Source organism: Pseudophryne corroboree, chromosome 10, assembly GCF_028390025.1.
Source record: "Pseudophryne corroboree isolate aPseCor3 chromosome 10, aPseCor3.hap2, whole genome shotgun sequence".
Lineage (NCBI taxonomy): Eukaryota > Metazoa > Chordata > Amphibia > Anura > Myobatrachidae > Pseudophryne > Pseudophryne corroboree.
Window position 1 is genome coordinate 347,091,739 of NC_086453.1, and position 21,982 is coordinate 347,113,720.

Below are 21,982 nucleotides of genomic sequence, written 5' to 3' on the forward strand. Positions count from 1 at the left end.
AAGCATGGGTCTTCAACCTGTGGCCCTCCAGCTACTGTGGAACTACACATATCAGCAGTTTTAGAATGCCTTAATAGCAAAACTGTGGCATTCTGGTGTGTGAAGTTCCACAGCAGATGGAGGGCCGCAGGTTGAACATCCATGACATAAAACTTGGTACAGACCATATTCTTGTTATGGGGTCATCCCCTTTAATAAGCTACCCAGGGCTACAATTTAGACATGATGTAGGAAACGCCAACACGGAACCTGTAAGATGTCCGAATGTTGAGGAACCTTTCTTATGTACCTATAAATCTCCCTCTTAGCGTCACAATGTGGGGAGCAAGATGAGCCCCACAAGGAGATAATTGTCCATTCATAGGGGACCGGTAACCACTCTCTTCTTCACCGCAGCAATGCGATTCCCACGTTTGTTGGGCTCAGGGACTTGGGCCTGTTTGTTTCCCTGAGCATATAAAGACCATATAACTTCTATATGCAGGAATAGATTTACTTTTTATTAGGTATGTTTTCCAGCTTTGCATTAATTACCAAATGTAATGGTCAGCAGTTGGGTCTAGCAGCTGCCTGTGTGTCATCAGTTTGCCCTGCAGAGCTGCCCCTCGTACTGTACTTCTTATCAGGACTGTTCCATCTACAGTGATTATCTCCACATCACTTCAATGGTCCTTTCATCATCTTTTGCACAATCCAGGGTTAGTGTCCTTAAGCCTTCTCCACCATTGTTTGGGGGCTAATTAAGGACATTCCACGTAATGCTAGCACTGGCATATTTGTGCAGATAAAATGCAGGCCCTGGAGGCTTTAAAGACACAGTGAGTCATTACTCTGGTGCTGTGCGAGCTCCTGTGTTTTCCATTAAATTCAGTCTTCAAGTTGCCTAAACTTTGGCCATTTTCCAGGTCCATCAGGATAAAAAGATTTCTCATCAGTGTTTTTTGCTTCATAACATTCTCATAGCCAGATCTTTATTTACTTCTGTTGTAGAGAAGGAGATGTGCCGGCCGCTGCTGTGTGACCAAAGCCATTCCAACAGTCATAGCCGGATATAGTCCATAGTATGGTCTGTAGGTGTCTATTTCACTTACCTCTCTTCTGAGCTGTGTAGAGAACTGAACCTGGAAGTTTTGTTCTTGATGCTAATCTCATATACTGGAAATAAGAATACGAGTAGAACAGTAGGTCACAGTGGATGATTACAGCGCATTCTGACATGAGACTGGGGCACAAAGTTGTGGTAACATGCGCTCTTTGTGAAGCAACAGCCATGGCGCAATCTGGTGAATGCTCCTAGCAAACCTGGAGGGGGAGATGCACAATTCCTTAGCAGATGGATCCCACACCGATGTCTAATAATGCTTTGTATCGTCACAAGCCCTCAGGTCCCTGTTATTTGATGTGTTGCAGAATCACCTTTGCATGCAGTGTTTCTTATACTTCTAGTGTAGATGATTGGTCCTGTCATTAATACCTGTATAATGTCACTCGGCACAAGCTTATGTTGGTGGATCTGTGTCAAGGTGCTTCTGCGATTGTGGATTTGGGAGTGATTGACAGGAACGGAGGGGGAGGTAACGTGGAGTGGAAGTAAAATCGCAGGTCTGTCATGGCAGCAGTTTTCGGGGCTATTATCTGCCGTCGGCTGCAATCATGTATGTAGAAAAACATGGTGCCAGCGTCGCTACTGCCGGAGCCAGTCTGTGTCCATATAGCAACCCTAGCAGTTGATGTTGCTCGTTCTTGCGTATAGTCTGCGTATCTGTGCACATGCTGCAACTGAGTCTGGCTCCGGTGGGTGTCTATCATCTTTTCTGGGCGGCAGCTTCACATGCTACGATTAGAAGTTTCAAGCCTTATAGTATATTAAGGTTTGGCAATATTGTGGAGGTCTATGACAGTTTGGCATTGGATGTGACAACTCCGCGCCAATCTGAGGAGCAGGAGATGCCACATCTGTTCTGGCTGCTCATATCATTGATAAATGTACAATACATTTCAGTGTGGGTTCGGTACAAAAATCCCGTCAGTCCGTATCGCCGACAGTGGCATCCTGATAGTCCGTATCGCCGACAGTGGCATCCTGACAGTCCGTATCGCCGACAGTGGCATCCTGACAGTCCGTATCGCCGACAGTGGCATCCTGACAGTCCGTATTGCCGACAGCGACATCCCGACAGTCAGTATCGCCGACAGCGACATCCGACAGTCAGTATCGCCGACAGCGACATCCGACAGTCAAAATCCTGATGCATGCCGGTATTTATACCCTACCCTTAACTCTAACCCTGACCTTCCCCACCCTCACGGCCTAACCCTGACCTCACTTACTTACCTGCGGGATTCCGGCCAGCAGGATCCCGCTGTCTGTATTCTGATTGTCGGGATCCCTTTTGTACAAATGCCAGGGATTTCAGACTTAACGAGCACGCACCTTCACTGTGAAACAGTAGTGATTAATACCTGTCACTTTAACCCTGTAATGCCTGCTATGGGAACAATCTGTCTGAACGCCCTGGCAGACTCCGCCAGCTCTTCTGTTGGTTGCGTGCCAGGGACAGTCCTTTGTACTTGGCACCGTACAGTGTAGTATTTCAGGATGCTTGCTTGGCTCTGAGATACTTCTCTGTATTTGCCAAATAATGATTCCTAGAGGTAAATCTGGATTTGTCATGTTCTCTCTAGAAGTAGCTGGAAATTTGGCAAAGTTCATGTAAGCTTCGCATGACACAGCAGACTGTTCCTGGAAAGAGATTTTTTTGTTTTACTCTCTATAAGTGTCACCAAGGTTTATACAACTACTAATCATTTAATGAGTTACTGCGGGGATCTCTCCGCAGTGTCTGTAGCCCTCTAATAGAAGAGCTGGTAATAAGGGATAATTACATGATGCATAGAACTGTATTACAAAAAGGGAGAATGCTGGCAAATTGTGTGAATGATTGGGGGGGGTAGGTATTCTATAAAATCAGATCTGAATCTTTCTTAAAAAATACTGTACATAACCCCCAGTATGTAACATCTGGATGAGGTTTAGCCTCGTTCTAGAATCCCAGGTCACTTCTGCTGCAGGGTTGATGGATCTGAGATGTTGGCACTTGACCTCAATCAGTCATCCAGTGGACACTTGTTTTGCCATCCATAAATGTATTCCCATTCAGTCTGCTGTAATTACGGAGTGGGGCTCAGTAAAATGAGGCGTAGAGCGTTGGGCTAGTATGTAAGCTCTGTGGGTGATTGTCTTCCAATGCTTATCTCTATACTCCTACATTTAGGCTGGGGAGACCCTATGGCACATTTATAAATGGTGGATTATACAGGATTTAAGGCACCATTATCGCTCTATGGCGACAGGCAAATCCTGTAGTGTACGCAATCATTGTGTGAGGGCTACACCATTATTTATGTGCCGATAGGCCGTGATTATTAGGCCATTGCATTGATCAGAAGGCCCAGAGACTGCCAGGCATGTTATAATATACAGCTAATAATCCTGCTCCTTCCTACAGATATGGAGTGCGCCGATGTGCCGCTACTAACACCCAGCAGTAAGGAGATGGTGTCTCAAGCTCTCAGTGCCACCTTCAGAGGCTTTACCAAGGAGCAGCAACGTCTGGGCATCCCCAATGGTAAGTCTCCACGTACTCGGAGCTTGTTTTATGAAATGCATTGGAACTATTGTGACAACAGAATCAATGTAATTGTAGTAAAGTAGCATAAAACGCAGCCTCTAGAAGAGTACTGAGGCCAGTACCGCTGTTACGCTGCTCTAGAAGAGTACTGAGGTCAGTACCGCTGTTACGCTGCTCTAGAAGAGTGCTGAGGTCAGTACCGCTGTTACGCTGCTCTAGAAGAGTGCTGAGGTCAGTACCGCTGTTACGCTGCTCTAGAAGAGTACTGAGGTCAGTACCGCTGTTACGCTGCTCTAGAAGAGTACTGAGGCCAGTACCGCTGTTACGCTGCTCTAGAAGAGTACTGAGGTCAGTACTGCTGTTACGCTGCTCTAGAAGAGTACGGAGGTCAGTACTGCTGTTACGCTGCTCTAGAAGAGTACGGAGGTCAGTACCGCTGTTACGCTGCTCTAGAAGAGTACTGAGGTCAGTACCGCTGTTACGCTGCTCTAGAAGAGTACTGAGGTCAGTACCGCTGTAACGCTGCTCTAGAAGAGTACTGAGGCCAGTACCGCTGTTACGCTGCTCTAGAAGAGTACTGAGGTCAGTACCGCTGTAACGCTGCTCTAGAAGAGTACTGAGGTCAGTAACGCTGCTCTAGAAGAGTACTGAGGTCAGTACCGCTGTTACGCTGCTCTAGAAGAGTACTGAGGTCAGTAACGCTGCTCTAGAAGAGTACTGAGGTCAGTAACTCTGCTCTAGAAGAGTACTAAGGTCAGTAACGCTGCTCTAGAAGAGTACGGTGGTCAGTAACGCTGCTCTAGAAGAGTACGGTGGTCAGTTCTGCTGTAACGCTGCTCTAGAAGAGTACTGAGGTCCGTAACGCTGCTCTAGAAGAGTTCTGAGGTCAGTACCGCTGTAACGCTGCTGTTAGAGGTATTGCACAATACCTATAGCAATGTTGCACAGTTTAGAAAATGCTTTGCCTCATTGTTTTCTCCCTGCTGTATGATGGCGCTCCAGTTGCGATGACTGTAAAAATATTTTCATGAATGTTTTTGTGCTGTCATGATGTCCCACCGCAAGACCAGAGTTACATTTGTGTCCTCTTCCCTCCCAGACCCTCGGGAATGGACGGACGCCAACGTCAGGGACTGGGTGTCGTGGGCAGTGAATGAATTCACCCTGAAGGGTGTGGACTTTCAGAAGTTCCGCATGAGCGGGGCAGCGCTGTGTGCCCTGGGGAAAGAATGTTTTCTGGAACTGGCACCGGACTTTGTAGGAGACATCCTGTGGGAGCACTTAGAAATCTTACAGAAAGGTAAGGGAGAACTGTGACCTCATTTCTGACTGTTTCGAGCGCTTGTAGAGCATAAGATCTGATTTCATTGAAGAAAAATAGAGAAAAAATCCTAGAAATGTCAGATGTTCCTCTGTGCCCGTCACCTGCATGCGGTGGGATGGAGGAATATTCGCAAGCCGGGAGCCTATCCATGCCTTCCTTGTCCGTGACATCATTGATCTGTTCCATAACGTGTGGGGGATGGGTAAATCTAAATTTAAATTAACGTCAGTTTCCCTTTATTGAATGCAGTATGGTAGCATTTGCATGTCCGTTGTTGGGCGGAGATACTTCTATTTTTGTCCCCGTCTGTGATGTGCCCTATGTACAACACTGTACTGTAAAGTGATGGCTCGTTGTGTGTAATTGTGTAGTATACAAATAACAGGCCTATTTTATTTTATTTCTTTTTTTGGACCAGAAGATGCAAAACTCTACCAAATGAATGACCTCACCCCAGCGTACCCAGAGTCTAGATACAGCACGGACTACTTTATCAGTGAGTATATCTGGCCACTTCACTGTATCACTGCACACGTGACGTGGACTGCGGACATAGGCCGTGAGTCCTGCTGGTTACGCGCGTGTGGATGACGGAAGTCTTGTCCTGTATCGCAGGTTACGGGATAGAACACGCACAGTGCGTCCCGCCCTCGGAGTTCTCAGAGCCCAGCTTCATCACGGAATCCTACCAGACCCTCCATCCAATCAGCTCAGAGGAGCTTTTGTCTTTGAAATATGAGACCGATTACCCGTCGCCGCTGCTGCGAGACCCCTTACAGCCGGACTCTCTGCAGGGAGACTACATCACCATCAAACAGGAGGTCGTGTCTCCGGACAACATGTGCATGGGCCGGATAAGCCGAGGTAAGCGATGCCGCCCGTTAGTAGGACAGACGTCCGAGGCGCTGATCACAGAAGTACTGTTTTTAATGTTTTAAAGCACAAAAATAACACACAAAGTTTTCTTAACACAGCCGCGGTCCGGCCAAAGTCAGGCTCAGGAATTTTGTCTAGTACTAAATCCCCCCCCTCAAAATAAAAATAAAGTAAATTGTGAAATGACCGGTGACGCGCAGGGAGGTGTCAGCACAAACACTGCCGTCGGCATATGTATTTTATTTCCTCTAGAGCGATAGGACTGTTCTTGGTACCTTGGTCGTGTTTTGTTGGATGCTCTGGGGACTGAGGAATGTGACTTTGTCATCCTCTTTAGTAAATGCAGATTCTCCTCATTTCTGGACCGTGGGCAGCACAAAGCTATGAAGTTTTTTTTTCCAAAAAATGTTGGAAATGTAAATTCATCTCTGTGACGCGTTGGAGTTAGTGATTACACAGACGGTTACCGGTCACGTGACCAGGGTGCAGAGAGTCACACGGCCACAAGAGTTTAGGAAAAGACTTCTGTATTATATTTTATATGTAATAACATAGGTAAGGGATGGTACTATAGACAGGAATGTATGAACAACAGGGGCTTATTCAACAAGTATTTATTACCAGTGATTTATAATAGCACACACAGAGACTATTTAAGTCATACACATCAGTTTTGTCAGAAAACAACCTACCTACCTGTATGTTTATGGATTGTGGATGGAAGCAGAGTATTCAGAAGGGAGTACATACAAACTGCACACAGTGCCATGCTCAGGAATTATGCCAGTCTCATCCTCCATTGTGATAATCCCGCCCGCCAGCCTCCTCCCCCACTGTGTTAATCCCGCCCGCCAGCCTCCTCCCGAACTGCTAATCCCGCCCACCAGTCTCCTCCCCCACTGTGCTAATCCCGCCCACCAGTCTCCTCCCCCCACTGTGCTAATCCCGCCCACCAGTCTCCTCCCCTACTGTGGTAATCCCGTCAACCCTGTCTCCTCCCCCACTGTGCTAATCCCACCCACCAGCCTCCACCCCCACTGTGCTAATGCTGTCCACCAGTGTCCTCCCCTACTGTGCTAATCCTGCCTGCCAGTCTCCTCCCCCACTGTGTTAATCCCACCCACCAGTCTCCTCCCCCCATGCTAATCCCACCCACCAGCCTCCGCCCCCACTGTGCTAATCCTGCCTGCCAGTCTCCTCCCACTGTGTTAATCCCACCCAGCAGTCTCCGCCACCACTGTGCTAATCCCTCCCACCAGTCTCCTCCCCCACTGTGCTAATCTCGTCCACCAGTCTCCTCCCTTACTGTGCTAATCCCGTCCACCCTGTCTCCTCCCCTACTGTGCTAATCCCTCCCACCAGTCTCCTCCCCCGCCGTTCTAATCTCCGCTCCCTTGTTTGCACAGGTAAATTTGTAGGGCAGGAGTCCTTTGAAAGCATTGAGAGTCACGACAGCTGTGACCGCCTCACTCAGTCATGGAGCAGCCAGTCCTCGTATAACAGCTTGCAGCGTGTCCCGTCGTATGACAGCTTCGACTCTGAGGACTACACCCCTTCACTGCCCAACCATAAACCCAAAGGAACATTCAAGGACTACGTAAGAGACAGGGCAGAGCTGAACAAAGACAAGCCTGTCATCCCCGCCGCTGCCCTGGCCGGCTACACAGGTAAGAGGCGATATGGGTCAAGCTGCGGGTGCAGCAGCATATTTCCTTATGAGAGATGTGTAAATTCCTGATCAGTATGGATGATGAGAGTGAGATGGTGCACACAGCCTCCTGTGTTCCCCGCCACCCACTCTGTGTCACAGAATTATCTTCATCTCCGCACCTCTGTGAAATTGGGTCATGATCTCTGCCTCTGATAAGCAAAGCTGCTTTCGTTTTTCCGCTGTAAGTCCCTTTCACACGTTCTGTGTGACTGAGCTGATAGCATCTGAGGTCCCGCAACACACATGGGGCTGGCAGGCAGAAGCACAGGGCCACGTGTGGGCAGTGTAAACAGAGAAGAATGAAAAGGCTTAGCTGTAAAGGGAGGGTGTGGAGCATTAGATCGTCAATGTTTAGGTCGACCACTATAGGTCGGCAGTCACTAGGTCGACAGGGTTGGAAGGTCTACATGTGCTAGGTCGACAGGTCAAAAGGTCGACATGAGGTGGTTTTCTTCGTAGAGTGACCGGGAACCCCAATTAGTGCACCGTGTCGCATGGCTCGCTTCGCTCGGCACAGATTACCGTTCCAATCGTAGTCCAGGTGGATCGTTAAGTATGAAAAAGTTCAAAAAAAAGGAAACATTTTTGAAAAAATCATGTCGACCTAGCACATGTCGACCTAGAAACCCTGTTGACCTAGTGACTGTTGACCTATAGTGGTCGACCTAAACATTGTCGACCTAGACAGTGTTGATCTTCAGACCGGATCCCGTAAGGGACTCTGTGTATTTGACTTTTCATTGTTCTACATATATTTTTTAAGTCCAGATTGACGGGTAGAATGTGTTACCCTTGATGTGCAGCGCTGGGCAATGTGTCTACGGCTTCTTGTGTGCTTGGTGTGTTACTCCACCTGTGTAACATGCTGCCTGGTGTTATGTGTATATTACACACTATTCCCATCACAGCGGAAGAGGACGTAACGTCACTGGTGCATGCGATTATAGACGCTCTGCCCCCACAGACGCACACAGCATTCCTCTCCGCTCATGTCTCATCACATACGGACACAAATCTCTTTCCTAAACAGACCCAGCCCAGATATACAAACTATACATCCATATGCTCTCCCAGACCACAGCTATGCACACAAGGGAGATGTGGACATTAGAAGTTCCTTTAAATACAGAGATATTACATCTGCCTCCTGCACTGAGTGGCCATCTGGGTTCATCTTACATGTCCTTGTATACCTCCAGCGTTCTGAGCTCGGTGTGACGCAGAACGGGGGCTCTGCCTTCATCCGCCTTGTTCCCAAGGATGTGATTCTCCTTGTTTGGCCTCACACCCACTGGGTGTTCCAGGTGTAAGCCGTCCAGTGACCCCATTCCATGGGTTACAGCTACTGCCAGTCAGGCTCCTGATTTAACCCTTTATTAGTTCTCAAAGATGTTTCAATCCCATTTGTAGAAGATAAACGCTATAGGAGATGGGTTATCTTGTGCTTTCATATCACAAGGTTCTACTTTATTTCTTCATTACTTTCCAGTGTGAGGTTTAGAACAATGAATGTTGGTATTTGCAAAGACCAAACAGAGAGCAGAGTAAGGGGTCTTGGGGTGCGGAGGGGATGATACCGCATGTGACCCCATTGCGTAGCTGCAGAAATAGTTCTACTTGTGAGCCTGGGAATGTTCCTCCTGCCTGGCACCCCTGGGGCTTGGCGGTCACCGAACACTACATCTGTGGCCTGATAAACGGAGCCAAACGTGTGCACAGGTCACATTGCATTTCAGTCCCTTCTTACACGAGTGGCTCATACATAATGAATTGAGGTTGCAGGGGTGTCCGATCTGGATTTGCCTCGTGCCTCACAGCTCTGTCTTTTGATACCAGATGGACACTTTAGAAACTGTTCTCCCATCTTGTGCCTCTATTGTTTGCACATTAAAGCCCGTTGTGTTCGGGCCTGTGATAAATTGAGGCATTATGTAGCTGCAGACCAGACAGTGCCCCGACACGGGGACAGAATAGGGTTCTGTCTTTTCCCTGCATTATTTTTAGTCTCTAGGTTCCCCCTGCCCCCTTCTCCCCAGTAACTGAATGGGGAGACATTTTTCAAAAATGAGGCTAGCGCATTCCTATCATGTGACGGCCTGAATCAGACTGGCCCTGGCCGCCGTGCCCAGCCGTGCCCTAACACTGGCTGCATTGTGCGCAGGAATAGCATGTGAGTCCCATTGACTGGCTTCAGTCTTTGAACCCTATTCAGGTTATGGGTCATGGGGTTGCAGCGGAAGACAGAAGTGTGCTGTTATCAGCCAATTTGTGGTTGCTTGGGGAGTTTCCAGCTTGTGTGTACCGAGTGACCACCACCGCACTCAGGAATCCAGCTTTGTTCAGGGAGTGCTGACATGTTTCAGTAATAAAGTGCAGGCACGCTCATGGCCGTAACTGTTACTAGACACACTCGCACCCAATACAAATGTACAACTTGCGTCCTGGGGATTAGATTGTGAGGTCATGGTGTTTAAATGAGTAAAGTGGTTCTCCTGTTGTGTTGCAGGGGCCTGATCGCCCCAACAGATCCGATGCTACAATAGATTTCAGAGTTCTTATAACTGTTATATGGGGTGTGTCATTCATCTATTGCCTTAATTCCTTTTTAACTGTACGTCTCTAGGTCTCCTACACCAGCTGTCCTGTATAGTGTTCTGCTCACGCTTTGCTTTCCCTCTTAAGGGCCGTACTGACGTGAAGATTTCCCTAGAGATGTGTGCTGTGCGTTCAGCGCACATCTCTCCCCCCGCTCAGCACGGTATAGGTTTGGATGGTCGACCATGTTATGGTCGACAGTCATTAGGTCGACCACTATTGGTCGACATTGACATGGACACATGGTCGACACATGAAAAGGTCGACATGAGTTTTGTTTTTTTTATCTTTTGGGGAACTTTTCCATACTTTACGATCCACGTGGACTACGATTGGGAATGGTAATCTGTGCCGAGTGCAGCGGTACGGCGCGAGGCACCTTGCCCGAAGCATGGCGTGCGAAGCAGTGCACTAATTGGGATTCCCCGTCACTTTACGCAAAAAACGACACCAAAAAAAGTAAAAAAAAACCTCATGTCGACCTTTTCATGCGTCAACCATTTTCACGTGTCAACCATGTGTCAATGTCGACCAATAGTGGTCGACCTAATGACTGTCGACCATAACATGGTCAACCATTCATACCGGAAACGCTCAGCACCGCGGTGAAATGAGCGACCGCGCATCGCTGTCGCCAGCGCCCCTACACACGGAGTGATGTTCAGCTAATCTCTAAACAATAGAAATTAGCTGAACATTGCACCGTGTGTACCCCCCTTTAGACTGTGAGCTCTTACGGGGAGGGCCCTCATTAGAGTGACAGCAGTTTGTGTGGGTCGCTCTTTGCAATCGTGCCCAAATGTGGTATATGTAGGCACGTTATTATTAAATGATATACATAATAATGCTGATATTGCATTCCTGTATTCATAAACCCTTCACCAACCGCAAATGTTTCCGAATAAAGAGTCTTATATTCTGCAGACATTGGGCCTAATTCAAGGTTGATTGCAAAACAACATTTTCCTCTAATAGGCAAAACCATGTGCACTGCAGGTGGGGCAGATGTAACACGTGCAGAGAGAGTTAGATTTGGGTGTGGTGTGTTCAAACTGAAATCTAAATTGCAGTGTAAAAATAAAGAAGCCAGTATTTACCCTGCACAGAAACAAAATAACCCACACAATTAGGCCCATTGAGGCAGATGTATTAATCTGGAGACGGCATAAGGAAGTGATAAACCAGGTATAAGTGCAAGGTGATAAACGCACCAGCCAATCAGCTCCAATATGTAAATTAACAGTCAGAAGCTGATTGGCTGGTGCATTTATCACTTCCTTATGCCGTCTCCAGGTTAATACATCTGCCCCATTGTCATAAGTAGGAAAATAGTGATTTCAGACTGGAGCGCTCAGTTCTTCTGGACGATAAATAGAACTCCTGTCTGTATAGAGGGGAAGGCAGGGCGGACAGCTCTCTGTAATGCCTGACTACACATATACCCTGCCAGTTCTTGTAGGGTCCCTCTGTCTAGCATATCACATTGCACATTACTATATATGATATCAGTATCCTGGCATATGATTTGCCTGCTGAAACCTCTCATTGGCCTGAAATACATTTTAGCTCTCTTCCTGAGTAATAAAACAATGTGTTTTTTTTTTTATATGAAATGAATCCTTTGCATAATGAGGGATACACCCAAAAGTGACTGTAAACAAATAACTTTACCCTTGTGGCCGGCTCGGCTCTGGATTCCGCACAGAAAACACGAGTAAAGTCCAGATTGTGTGATCGGTTTCCTCTGTTCAGGATTTCAGGTGTCCTCACGCAGTCGTCGTACTATAAAGGCAGCTTACACCTTTCCCTCTTGTCTCACAGGCAGCGGGCCTATCCAGCTCTGGCAGTTCCTCTTAGAGCTGCTGACGGACAAGTCCTGTCAGTCCTTCATCAGCTGGACGGGAGATGGCTGGGAGTTTAAACTGTCTGATCCGGATGAGGTGAGTGCACTTTACCGAGAGGGGATTGATGGGTAGTTATGCTGCACTAAACAGCATTAAACATGACCAACTATTCTATGTACTATTGCCCCTCTTCTGCCTGTTCAGAAGATAACTATCCATGCTCAGAATGAGACCACCGGCTGAATGCAATAGCCTCCGAGTTCTGAAGGTGTGCAGCAATCATTTACAAGGCATAAGGCTGGGGCCACACACATAGCGGCCAGCGGGTTCCGTTCAGCGGCACCCGCTTGGCCGCAAGGAGACTGCAGGCCTATGCAGGCACCCACACATGTGCGGCAGTCCCGCCGCCGGTTCCAAACGCAGCATGCTGCGGTTGGGCCGGACGACGGGATTTCAACGTGAACACATACATTCCAATGTATGTGTTCACACAGTGCGGCACGGCCGGATCCTGTGTTCCATTGAAATTCCCTGTGTCACTGGCCGGGTCCTGTTCTGCGGCATCCGTGTGCACACAAAACCCCCCTCCCGGATAGCGGACCCGCTTGGCCGCTATGTGTGGTCCCAGCATTACCAATTCTGGTTTTGTTCTGTAAACGATTGCCGCTTTACACAAAAACAAACAAACAAAAAACTGGCACAACAGTCCAGAACCTCCGGAAGTCTGAGGCTATTACATGTAGCCGCAGAGCTGTTCTACACGGGACTACAGCTTCATTTCACTATCTATAATGGTCACAGTCTATGGGGTTAATTCAGTAAAGATGAGTTGTGGGGCCGTTGACTGCGTTTCTACGGCAACTCGCCCCCTTGTGTCTAATTGAATTGACCCCTATTTATGAGCATTTATTTATATAGTGCACACAGATTCTGCAGCGTTTTGCAGAGAATATTTTGCCATTCACATCAGTCTTCAATCTATGAGGCAGATGTATCGTGTTGGGGCTGGTTGATCGGCCCAGGGGATTCCGGAGGTCAGCGTACCGACCCCGGAATCGCAGCCGCAGGAGTGCAACAAAGCCCCTTGCTGCGCTCGTCACATGTTCTATTGCCACTCTATGGGTGTCATGGATACCCACGAATGGGAATAGTCCATGTTAGTCGGCATGCCGACTGTATGGCTTTTGATCGCTCTGGATCCCGGCGTTGGCATGGTGACCGATTGGATCTCGAGCGCCAGTCACATGTATTAAGCCTGGAGAAGGGATGAAGCAGTGATAAGCGCAAGGTGATAACACACCAGCCAATCATTACGGATTTAAAACATGACAGTTAGGAGCTGATTGGCTGGTGCGTTATCACCTTGCCCTTATCACTTTTTTGTTGGGAGCCAATTAACTTACCAGTATATTTTGGAGTGTGGGAGGAAACCAGAGAGCACTCGGGGAGAATATACAAACTCCACACAGTTCCCGGCCATGATGTGAATTGATCCCACGACATCTGTGCTGTGACAGTATTGCTCTCCATTACAGCAACCATGATGCCCAGTGTGTACTAGTCACTTGATGTACAGCATCTGCATTTTAGTATGCACCTGGTTCCTTTTAGTTTGACCATGAATAATATTCCTTTCAAGCTTGAACAGACTGGACATGATGAGTCCCACTTGTCTTCTCCTATTGTAGGTGGCCAGGCGCTGGGGCAAGCGGAAAAACAAGCCTAAAATGAACTACGAGAAGTTGAGCCGCGGCTTACGCTACTACTACGACAAGAACATCATTCATAAGACTGCAGGGAAGCGCTATGTCTACCGCTTTGTATGTGATTTGCAGAGCCTCCTGGGATACGTGCCGGAAGAGCTTCACGCCATGCTGGATGTTAAACCAGACGCTGACGAATAGGGACGCAGGGTTTGCTGGATCAAGGAACTAAAAACCCTATGGACCCGAACATATTCCTCTGTGCCTAGAACTTGTTACTCGCGACGGATGCAGAGGATTCTGGGGAAAGGGGTGGGGGGTGGGGTGGTATGAGACTGAGAAACCTGGTTACCGAAGGCTTCCGTTGGTCTTTTCTCACTGTGCAGCGGAACAGGAAGAAGAGCAGTATGTTGGTGTATTCCAATAACCAGATTCATTCCAAATGTGCCAGTATTACTGATGTGTTTCTTAATGTCAGCCTATTTCCCGAATTCATGTGCAGCCAGCCTTTGTCCGCAGATGCAAGTAGGAGACCACACAGAGTAGTAGCTGGTAAAGCATCCGCCGGACTCCAGCCCAAATTCAGGTGCGTTCTGTACGGTGAGCAGCTGCAGTCGCCGCGCAGCGGAGGAAAGGTACTGCCACACTTGGGGAGGGGGGATATTTAAGCTTTTTATTTTGCATACAGTTTGTTCTTTGCTGCAATGTTTGACGTTAGGAATGCTTAACAAATCTCAGGACAGAATAAACATTTACAGTGACCAAGTGCAGTCATCCCTCCCATCCAGCTCCAAGTGACCCTCTATGCCCCACGCAGCACAATCCTCCTTCTAGCCAAATTATGCATTTAGCTGACCCATGGGGGGGGAAAAACGGTCAGTTCCGCATCCTGCTCGCCGCCGTGTTCCCAGATTGTATTTTTCTAGAGACGAATTGTCTGTTTGTATATTTTCTAAGAAACATTTTTTGTATGAGAAACTTGTACATAGCTACAGTGTTTTGGTTTGTGAAATGTGCCAAAGAGCGTGCACGTGCGACAGTCCTGGCTGCAGCAGCTATATGTGCAGCCTGGTCTGTAATCTGCACGCACAATGTAACAGCCGGGCGACTTAGGGCACTGAAGTAGGTTGGTTACCGTATCATTATTCCCATCTGGGGAACTAAGGTGTAGTATAGGACTGCTCCGTACATTCCACACATCCTCAGGTTTAACCCTTTGGAGGCTGAAGGACACTTCAGCAGACAGCGGGAATACTTGAGATTGTAATTTTTTGTATATTTTTTTTTTTTTGTCTTTATCTATGAAAAATAAAGAGTATTATTTAAAGCACCAGTTCCTCTGATGATGAGTAGATAATAAATGTTTTATGGGAATACATCTTTATTTTTTTCTCTCTTTCCTATGGCTTGTGATTCTCTGACTCTGTAATTGATTGGCTGGTACCTCAATTTTCGGGATGAGACTGAAACTGGTGCTTTAAACGTGAACAGAAGCAGAAGGCTGTGCCCCGGACAGGAACTGTGATCTGTAGCTTGTCAGTGCAGAGAGGGGGTACAGTCCAGTCCAGGCTTGCGGTCTCCTTTTTACCCTGAGCTGAACCAGCCGCTCCAGGTTAGAGAGGGCGCTGGGTTCTCTCTGTGTGCAGCATTCAATCAGAGTATTCCTTTCAAGAGAGAATAACTACATACAAATCAAAGGGGAAAGGGTGTGCTGCGTGTAAACGGCTGCAGCTGTCTCCCGTCCTCTCTGGGTTCCTTCCTCCACAGCCAATAGGACCTATCCCAGATATCTCTATGTAAAAGGGAGAGAGATAATGGACTAGTTTCATGTTGCAGATCATGTTCTTAGTTGGATTATCGTGTTCCTTAGAGGTAACTGGAGTAAAATCAGGGTCAGTGTCGTAACTCGGTGGTGCTACATTATAGACAATCGGCAAAGTCATTTGTTAGTATTATATCTATGCTCTGTATTTGGGTAAGCCCATTGGAGAACGCCACATTTACCCAGTTTTATTCAGTTTTGTAACTGAAAATCTAAAAAAAAAAAATTCTATGCAAATGAAGTTGGGAAGGTATATATACTGGCATGGTGTTCGAGCAGCAATGTTCTGTAGGAGAGCCCCTTTTACCCCTCTTATATTTGGCATTATTTCACAACGATAGTCTTAGATAATCGCACCAGGTTCCGCTTTCGACCGATACCTGTCCACAGGCGTTTGGTGAACACTGTAATAATAGTAACGGTGAATTTGCTTTGAAAGCTATAACGCTCGATAATTGAAAGCGCACAGGACACCTAATAGATGCCAGGGCAGCTGAGTAGTGATGAGGTCCACATGATGGGCAGCGTCATACACTGGGAGTTGTATTCTCCTTCTAATATGCCTTAACATGGCGAGATTTATGCTCCCTTATCCTATGAGAATGTTTCTTGTTAATCTATACATGTTATAATATGCCTGATGCGATACAAATTGCTGCAGGGAACCTACAAGTGATATTAATCAGGAATACACGGGACATGGCTTTTCTCATTGACAGGCCCTCTGTGTATTAATATAAAGGGAATTCTATAAGGAGGACTATAGTTCCATAAAGTGGTAACAAGTTTGTGTAGCCTTATAATTAGTGCAGCACCTCGCGCCCAGTGACTAGAACACATACTTGCCTACCTGACCCTCTCCATGAGGGAGAAAATGCTCGGTCCCTGGACTTTCCTGCTAATGTATGATTGCCATCACCTGTGGTGAAACACCTTTCTTATCAATAACTAGCTCACCACAGGTGATGGCCATCATACATTACCAGGAAAGTTCAGGAACAGAGCATTTTCTCCCTCATGGAGAGGGTCAGGTAGGCAAGTATGCTAGAACACCCTGGGCATGCAGTGTGCTGCGGCTGGGAAGGGTGTGTGTGTCAGAGAGGAGCATTGGATTGGCTGCACCTGCTGCCCAATCAGGTGCCACATTCACTACTAGCCTGTCAGGTCAGCAGGATAATACTGTTGCCTGTAGAGGCCGTTTGGTCTGGCATTGGAAGCAGCTCTCCTTTATAATAATTGTTGCCGCCACTGAATTGTCACAAGGGGTGTGGGCTCTTACCGAGGAGCAGGTGGGAATTCCAAAACAGACTACTCCTTTATAGAATGTCCCAGAATTTAATCATTTTCCTACTAACTCTTATCTGAGGATTACGCCAGTTCAGGAATAGGTGCGACTGGCAGACGTAAGTGTCCGACTCCTGACATTCCTGCAAGAAAACTGCTGGGTGAATACTGGCGGCTGAGGAACGTATTGCTCTCAGTGACTAGCGGCGTACGCTGTTGGACGCGGCATGGAAAATGACGTCTTTTTGCCGGCAGTATTTACCCTGTAGTATATCACGGTTGTGTTCTGCCTTTCTACTAAAGTAAATGAGATGGAAACTACTAATACAGCTACTTGTCCATAAATCATCGCATTTACCACTTTCCACAATACCCCAAAGAGTTTACAAACTATAGTTATATGAATGCATTTATATGGGTGTCTATACATTTTATGCATCAGTTGAGCTGGTTTTATGTTGATTTTTTTTTTTATACCCACACATTTTATTTTTATTTTTTTTCCTAATTTATGAGAAATTAGAGATATTTCTGTAATGACAAATTGTAGCTGACGTTTGTAGCATTTCATTACGTACTGTTTGTTTTTTTGTAATGACAATCATTTTGGTAGAAAAGGGGGTGAACGCTCACCCGGGGCTGCTAGAGTGGCGCGGCTTAGCGGACCAGGCCCCGACTCTATAAGATGGTGTTTTATTTCCCTGTAGTTTTTACTGATGCAGGAACATCAATTTTGATAAATATTTTTATACATATGTATATGTGAATATATATATTCAACTGTTTCATTTCTTACTGTGTTTCAAAAATGTTTTAATTAAATGAAGCATTTATACAAAAGAATTGGTTTCTTGGTTGTTTGTGTTTGCTTTTTTTAATATATATAACAGTGTAATAACGCACCGTGTAATGTCCTGACGTTTAGTACATTGGTTTATAAAAGCTGCAAGAAACGATGGCACTGTAAGCGTCCACAATCTCCGAGAGTGCGGACATAAGGAGGGTCATTCCGAGTTGATCGCTAGCTGCTTTCATTCGCTGCGCAGCGATCAGGCAAAAAATCTGCACTTCTGCGCATGCGTCGCAATGCGCACGCGCGTTGTACTATTACAACGGCCGATGTAGTTTCACACAAGGACTAGCAAAGCTTTTCAGGCGCACTGCTGGCCGCAGAGTGATTGACCAGAAGAGGACGTTTCTGGGTGTTAACTGACTGTTTTCAGGGAGTGTTCGGAAAAATGCGTGCCAGGAAAAATGCGGGCGTGGCTTGGCGAACGCAGGGCGTGTTTGTGACGTCAAAACAGTAACTGAACAGTCTGAAGTGATCGCAAGCGCTGAGTAGGTCTGAAGCTACTCTGAAACTGCACAAAATTATTTTGTCGCCACTCTGCGATCCTTTCGTTCGCACTTCTGCTAAGCTAAAATACACTCCCAGTGGGAGGCGGATTAGCGTTTGCACGGCTGCTAAAAACAGCTAGCGAGCGATCAACTCGGAATGACCCCCATAGCTGGTGGATGTGCAGACATCACAGGAGTGGTCCAGGGTCTATCACAGACACAGAAATATTTGCAGCGTCTTCCGGTAAATAAGATGCATTTATCCCCATGTTTGGTCATGTTATGTAGCCCACGGACAATGAACCTAAATGATACATTAATAGTAAACTGTTTTTCTAACATGAAAGTTTTGCTGCTACTGGATTCTTATCAATGTTTTACATTACACTGACCAGGACACCTCCATACGTAACCACACCATAAATAATGGACACACTACTTAGCAACATCTGGAACACTTAGGGTTATATTTACTAACAGGCGGCTTGTCAAACGGGGATCATCGGCTGCTTCGACCGATGGATTTAAAACGGCAACATAAAAACAGGGCAGTACGGATGGTGTAATGCTTAGCATTACTGCCTCACTGCACTGAGGTCATGGGTTTTCGATTCCCACCTAACTGTGTGTGGAGTTTGTATATTCTCCCCGTATTTCCTCCCACGGTCCAAAAAGATACTGGTAGGTTAATCGGCTCCAACAAGACCCTAACATGTATGTGTGTGCTAATACTTGTGGTAGGTAATAGGGGCAGCCCTCGTATCCACGGCACCCACAGTGGTCACCGGCAGAGGTGTATGGTGTTGATGTAGGAAACGGTTGAGCAATTGTTTTGCACAAGTGTTCAGATAAATCATTGTCTTGACAATGTATTTGTGTTCCTGGCCGGTGACCGTGAGGTGGCTCATGGAGACGCTTGGAGATGGTCCATTTTATGGCATGTTATGGTAATGTCACAGGTGTGTCTCTGAAGTTATCAATTCTTATCGCGGGTCCCTGTGCCCGCCGATAGGCGCGAGAACTTAATTTCAGCTCGCTACCCCTGGGGATTGCAAATCCTAATTCCAAACATAATAAGAGGTGCTACCATGCTAATAGTGCTACACAGAAGAAAGGAAAAAAAAGAACAAAATATAGGTGCACACTCTAAACCCTAGAAACACTGGCAATCAGAACAATTATAAAAAACTCTGCTATATAACGGAGTAAAATTGAGGTACCATATTTGACCAAATATATAGGCCCACCTACCACGACCAGGTGACCTCATCAGGTCCAGAATACAGGACCCCCCCCGGGCAAGCACAACCCAATCGCCCTAAGACATCACACTAGTAAGAAGCTGTTTGCGTGTTAGACAGTGTTACATTAATAAGAAGTAGCAGCTCAGTACTAAAAACTGTTACATTAAGTATTACAATAATAATGCCCAGAAGCAGCCCGCCCACACCAACCCAGGGGGCCCCAAATCCATTCCTAATACTGACATATTGAGGAGAAATGTTAGCACCGGCAGCCAGCAGATGACGCCCTACGGAGCTATTCAATTGTAGCTCCGTTCAAGCGCGATCGGCTGCGGCGCTCACATTTCAGCTTGCACCCTCGGGGGTGGTGAGCTGAACTGAACGAAACGGACCTGTTTGGGAGCCCAAATGTCTCTTTTTGTGATCATGCCCATTCGTTTAGTTGGGTTTAGATTAGTGATGAGCGGATTCGGTTTTACTTGGTTCTCAAAACAGAATCTTATTGGCTCACGGATGTCACGTGTTTTGGATAGCCAATAAGATTCTGTTTTGAGAACCGAGTAAAACCGAATCCGCTCATCACTAGTTTAGATGCTTTACACAGATAAACTCAACACTAATGAGTGTGATGGGAGATCGCAAGGGCCATATTCAATTGATGCCTCCTATCACGTTAGACGGGAGATTGGGCGGCTATAACAATTGAATTCACCCTCTATATAAATGTATTCATTCGTAGGGGGGAATTAATATGTGCCCATTGTTGCAATTCAATTGTATTGGGGCGACCTTTAACCACTTAACTGATGATTCTTCCCGTCAACACTGTTCATAACTGTTTTTTTATTTCTTTTGTTTAATATATTTTAAAAAGTATTTGCACTTCTGCAGAACGGATCTCCTCGTCAAAAACTGGGTGACACAGTGGGGCGGCGCGGTCACAAGAGCCGACCATGCCAGTTAAGTGGTTAATTATCATGCCTATTGCGCCCAACTAAACTAGTGTTCGCGATGGGAAAAGCGCTTGGGCACCCATACAGCCGACTTTTCACACATTTCAGCTTGCCACCTCCGACTCAGGCCCTCTGTGTGACTCTGCAGCAGGTCCTGGTAAATGGGTTCATCAGCGGGACAGGTAAACCCCAGGGCTGACACTAGGATCTAACCACTTAAAGCCCAATGGCTAGTCACAGCATTAGGAGTAATATGAGGAAGCCCCGCTGCTGCGGATGGCGATATTAGGCGTTTGGGGATCATATCACTACTACCAGGTCTAGGAGGTGTTACAGCTGGTGCTGCATTGTGTCCAAACACTGCATATTCTTTACACGCATGTTGGGGGGCATTTATTACACTTGGTGTAACCCACAGCAACTGTAATTTTCTAATCTCTGCTGGAGGAATGACAATAGAACTGGGGGTTACAACTGTTTTATTAGAAGTTAATCATTTCCTCCATTGCTAGGTCATTTTTATCCATCACCTATATATAATACATAGAACCGTGCACGCATCAGGGTGGGTCTCTCATCTCATCCCCGAAGGTGGGAGAAAGGCCTTTATCTGCTCCAACCTATGGGGCACATTATTCTGCATGGAGGAGTGGATGGGTACCGCTGCCTGCAGCCTGACCTCTCCTCTGGAGCATCAGCCATGTGTGTCTGGCTTCTTGATGCCTCGTGTGAATCTGCCAAGGCAGCTTCAGGCTAAACACTTGCAACATGTGGTTTCAATTTCATCCTTTACTCCCCGCCGTCCTCCGGTTCCCTTTCATGCTCTGAACTGCGCACTGCTTGCAGTCTCCCTGGCCTTGCACTGAGCATCTCTTTGTGTCTCTTTCGGCCTAAGTCAGTGCCCAGAAATGCAGCCACTATGAGTCACCGTCCTCAGGAAAGTGCAGAACGCAGCAGAACCTGACACAGCACCTTGTCAGCAAATCACGCAATGTGCCACACTGCCCACAATGTCACAACGGCACCACTCCCCACATGCTGGAACCTCTGTGCTCACTTCTGAGAAGAGACCCTGGACTGCTCATCGCAGATTCATCTAATAAACATCTGTGATGTTCTGCAGTAACCACCAAGTCCTCGGACACCCGTCTATCCCGTTAAACATCAAGGGGTCATGCATAAAGTGACTCCTGCATTTTATGGTCCCAGTATGATGGACGGCTGTCCAGCAATGACAGACTCACAAATGTAATGATTAAGTGTAAGGTCATCCCCAGGGGTACATTGCGGCCCAAGGCCTCGCTTACTCCAAACCCATGGCAGACTGGGCCATATTCTGGAGACAGGTCTTACAGTCATCATATGTGTATAAGCTATTGAGTCTGCACGTTATCACTGGATGCGTATCATATTACACAGTAGGGCAAAGTGATAGCAAGTAACGCTGAGGATTTCCACTTTATTTCCGTTTCAGGGCGCTATCTGAATGGAGTTTGTATGTTTCCCCCACAATAACCAAATTTGACGGCATCAGAATTGATCTTTGCAGCTTTTTGGTGCACATAAAATATAAAATGTGATATAGAGTTCATAACACGAGATCACAGCACCAGCAACGGAATGTTATTTGTAAAGAGAGTGCGACACGTCTGCATA

At 46.8% G+C, this 21,982-nt stretch overlaps 1 protein-coding gene across 3 annotated transcripts in view; it reads left to right on the forward strand.

The window, feature by feature from the left end:
• The window catches only part of ETS1 (ETS proto-oncogene 1, transcription factor), a 184,002-nt gene extending 166,368 nt beyond the window's left edge, over window positions 1–17,634 (forward strand). For 2 of the 3 annotated variants that reach the window (XM_063943664.1, XM_063943666.1), the window contains 7 exons: window positions 3,510–3,629; window positions 4,732–4,932; window positions 5,375–5,452; window positions 5,572–5,820; window positions 7,239–7,499; window positions 11,960–12,078; window positions 13,671–17,634. In XM_063943664.1, coding sequence (XP_063799734.1) covers window positions 3,510–3,629; window positions 4,732–4,932; window positions 5,375–5,452; window positions 5,572–5,820; window positions 7,239–7,499; window positions 11,960–12,078; window positions 13,671–13,886 — 1,244 coding nt within the window. In that variant the 3' untranslated portion in view covers window positions 13,887–17,634. The remainder of the gene's footprint in view (window positions 1–3,509; window positions 3,630–4,731; window positions 4,933–5,374; window positions 5,453–5,571; window positions 5,821–7,238; window positions 7,500–11,959; window positions 12,079–13,670) is intronic. The other variant, XM_063943665.1, reaches the window with a different exon arrangement.
• The last annotated feature ends 4,348 nt before the right edge of the window (window positions 17,635–21,982 follow it).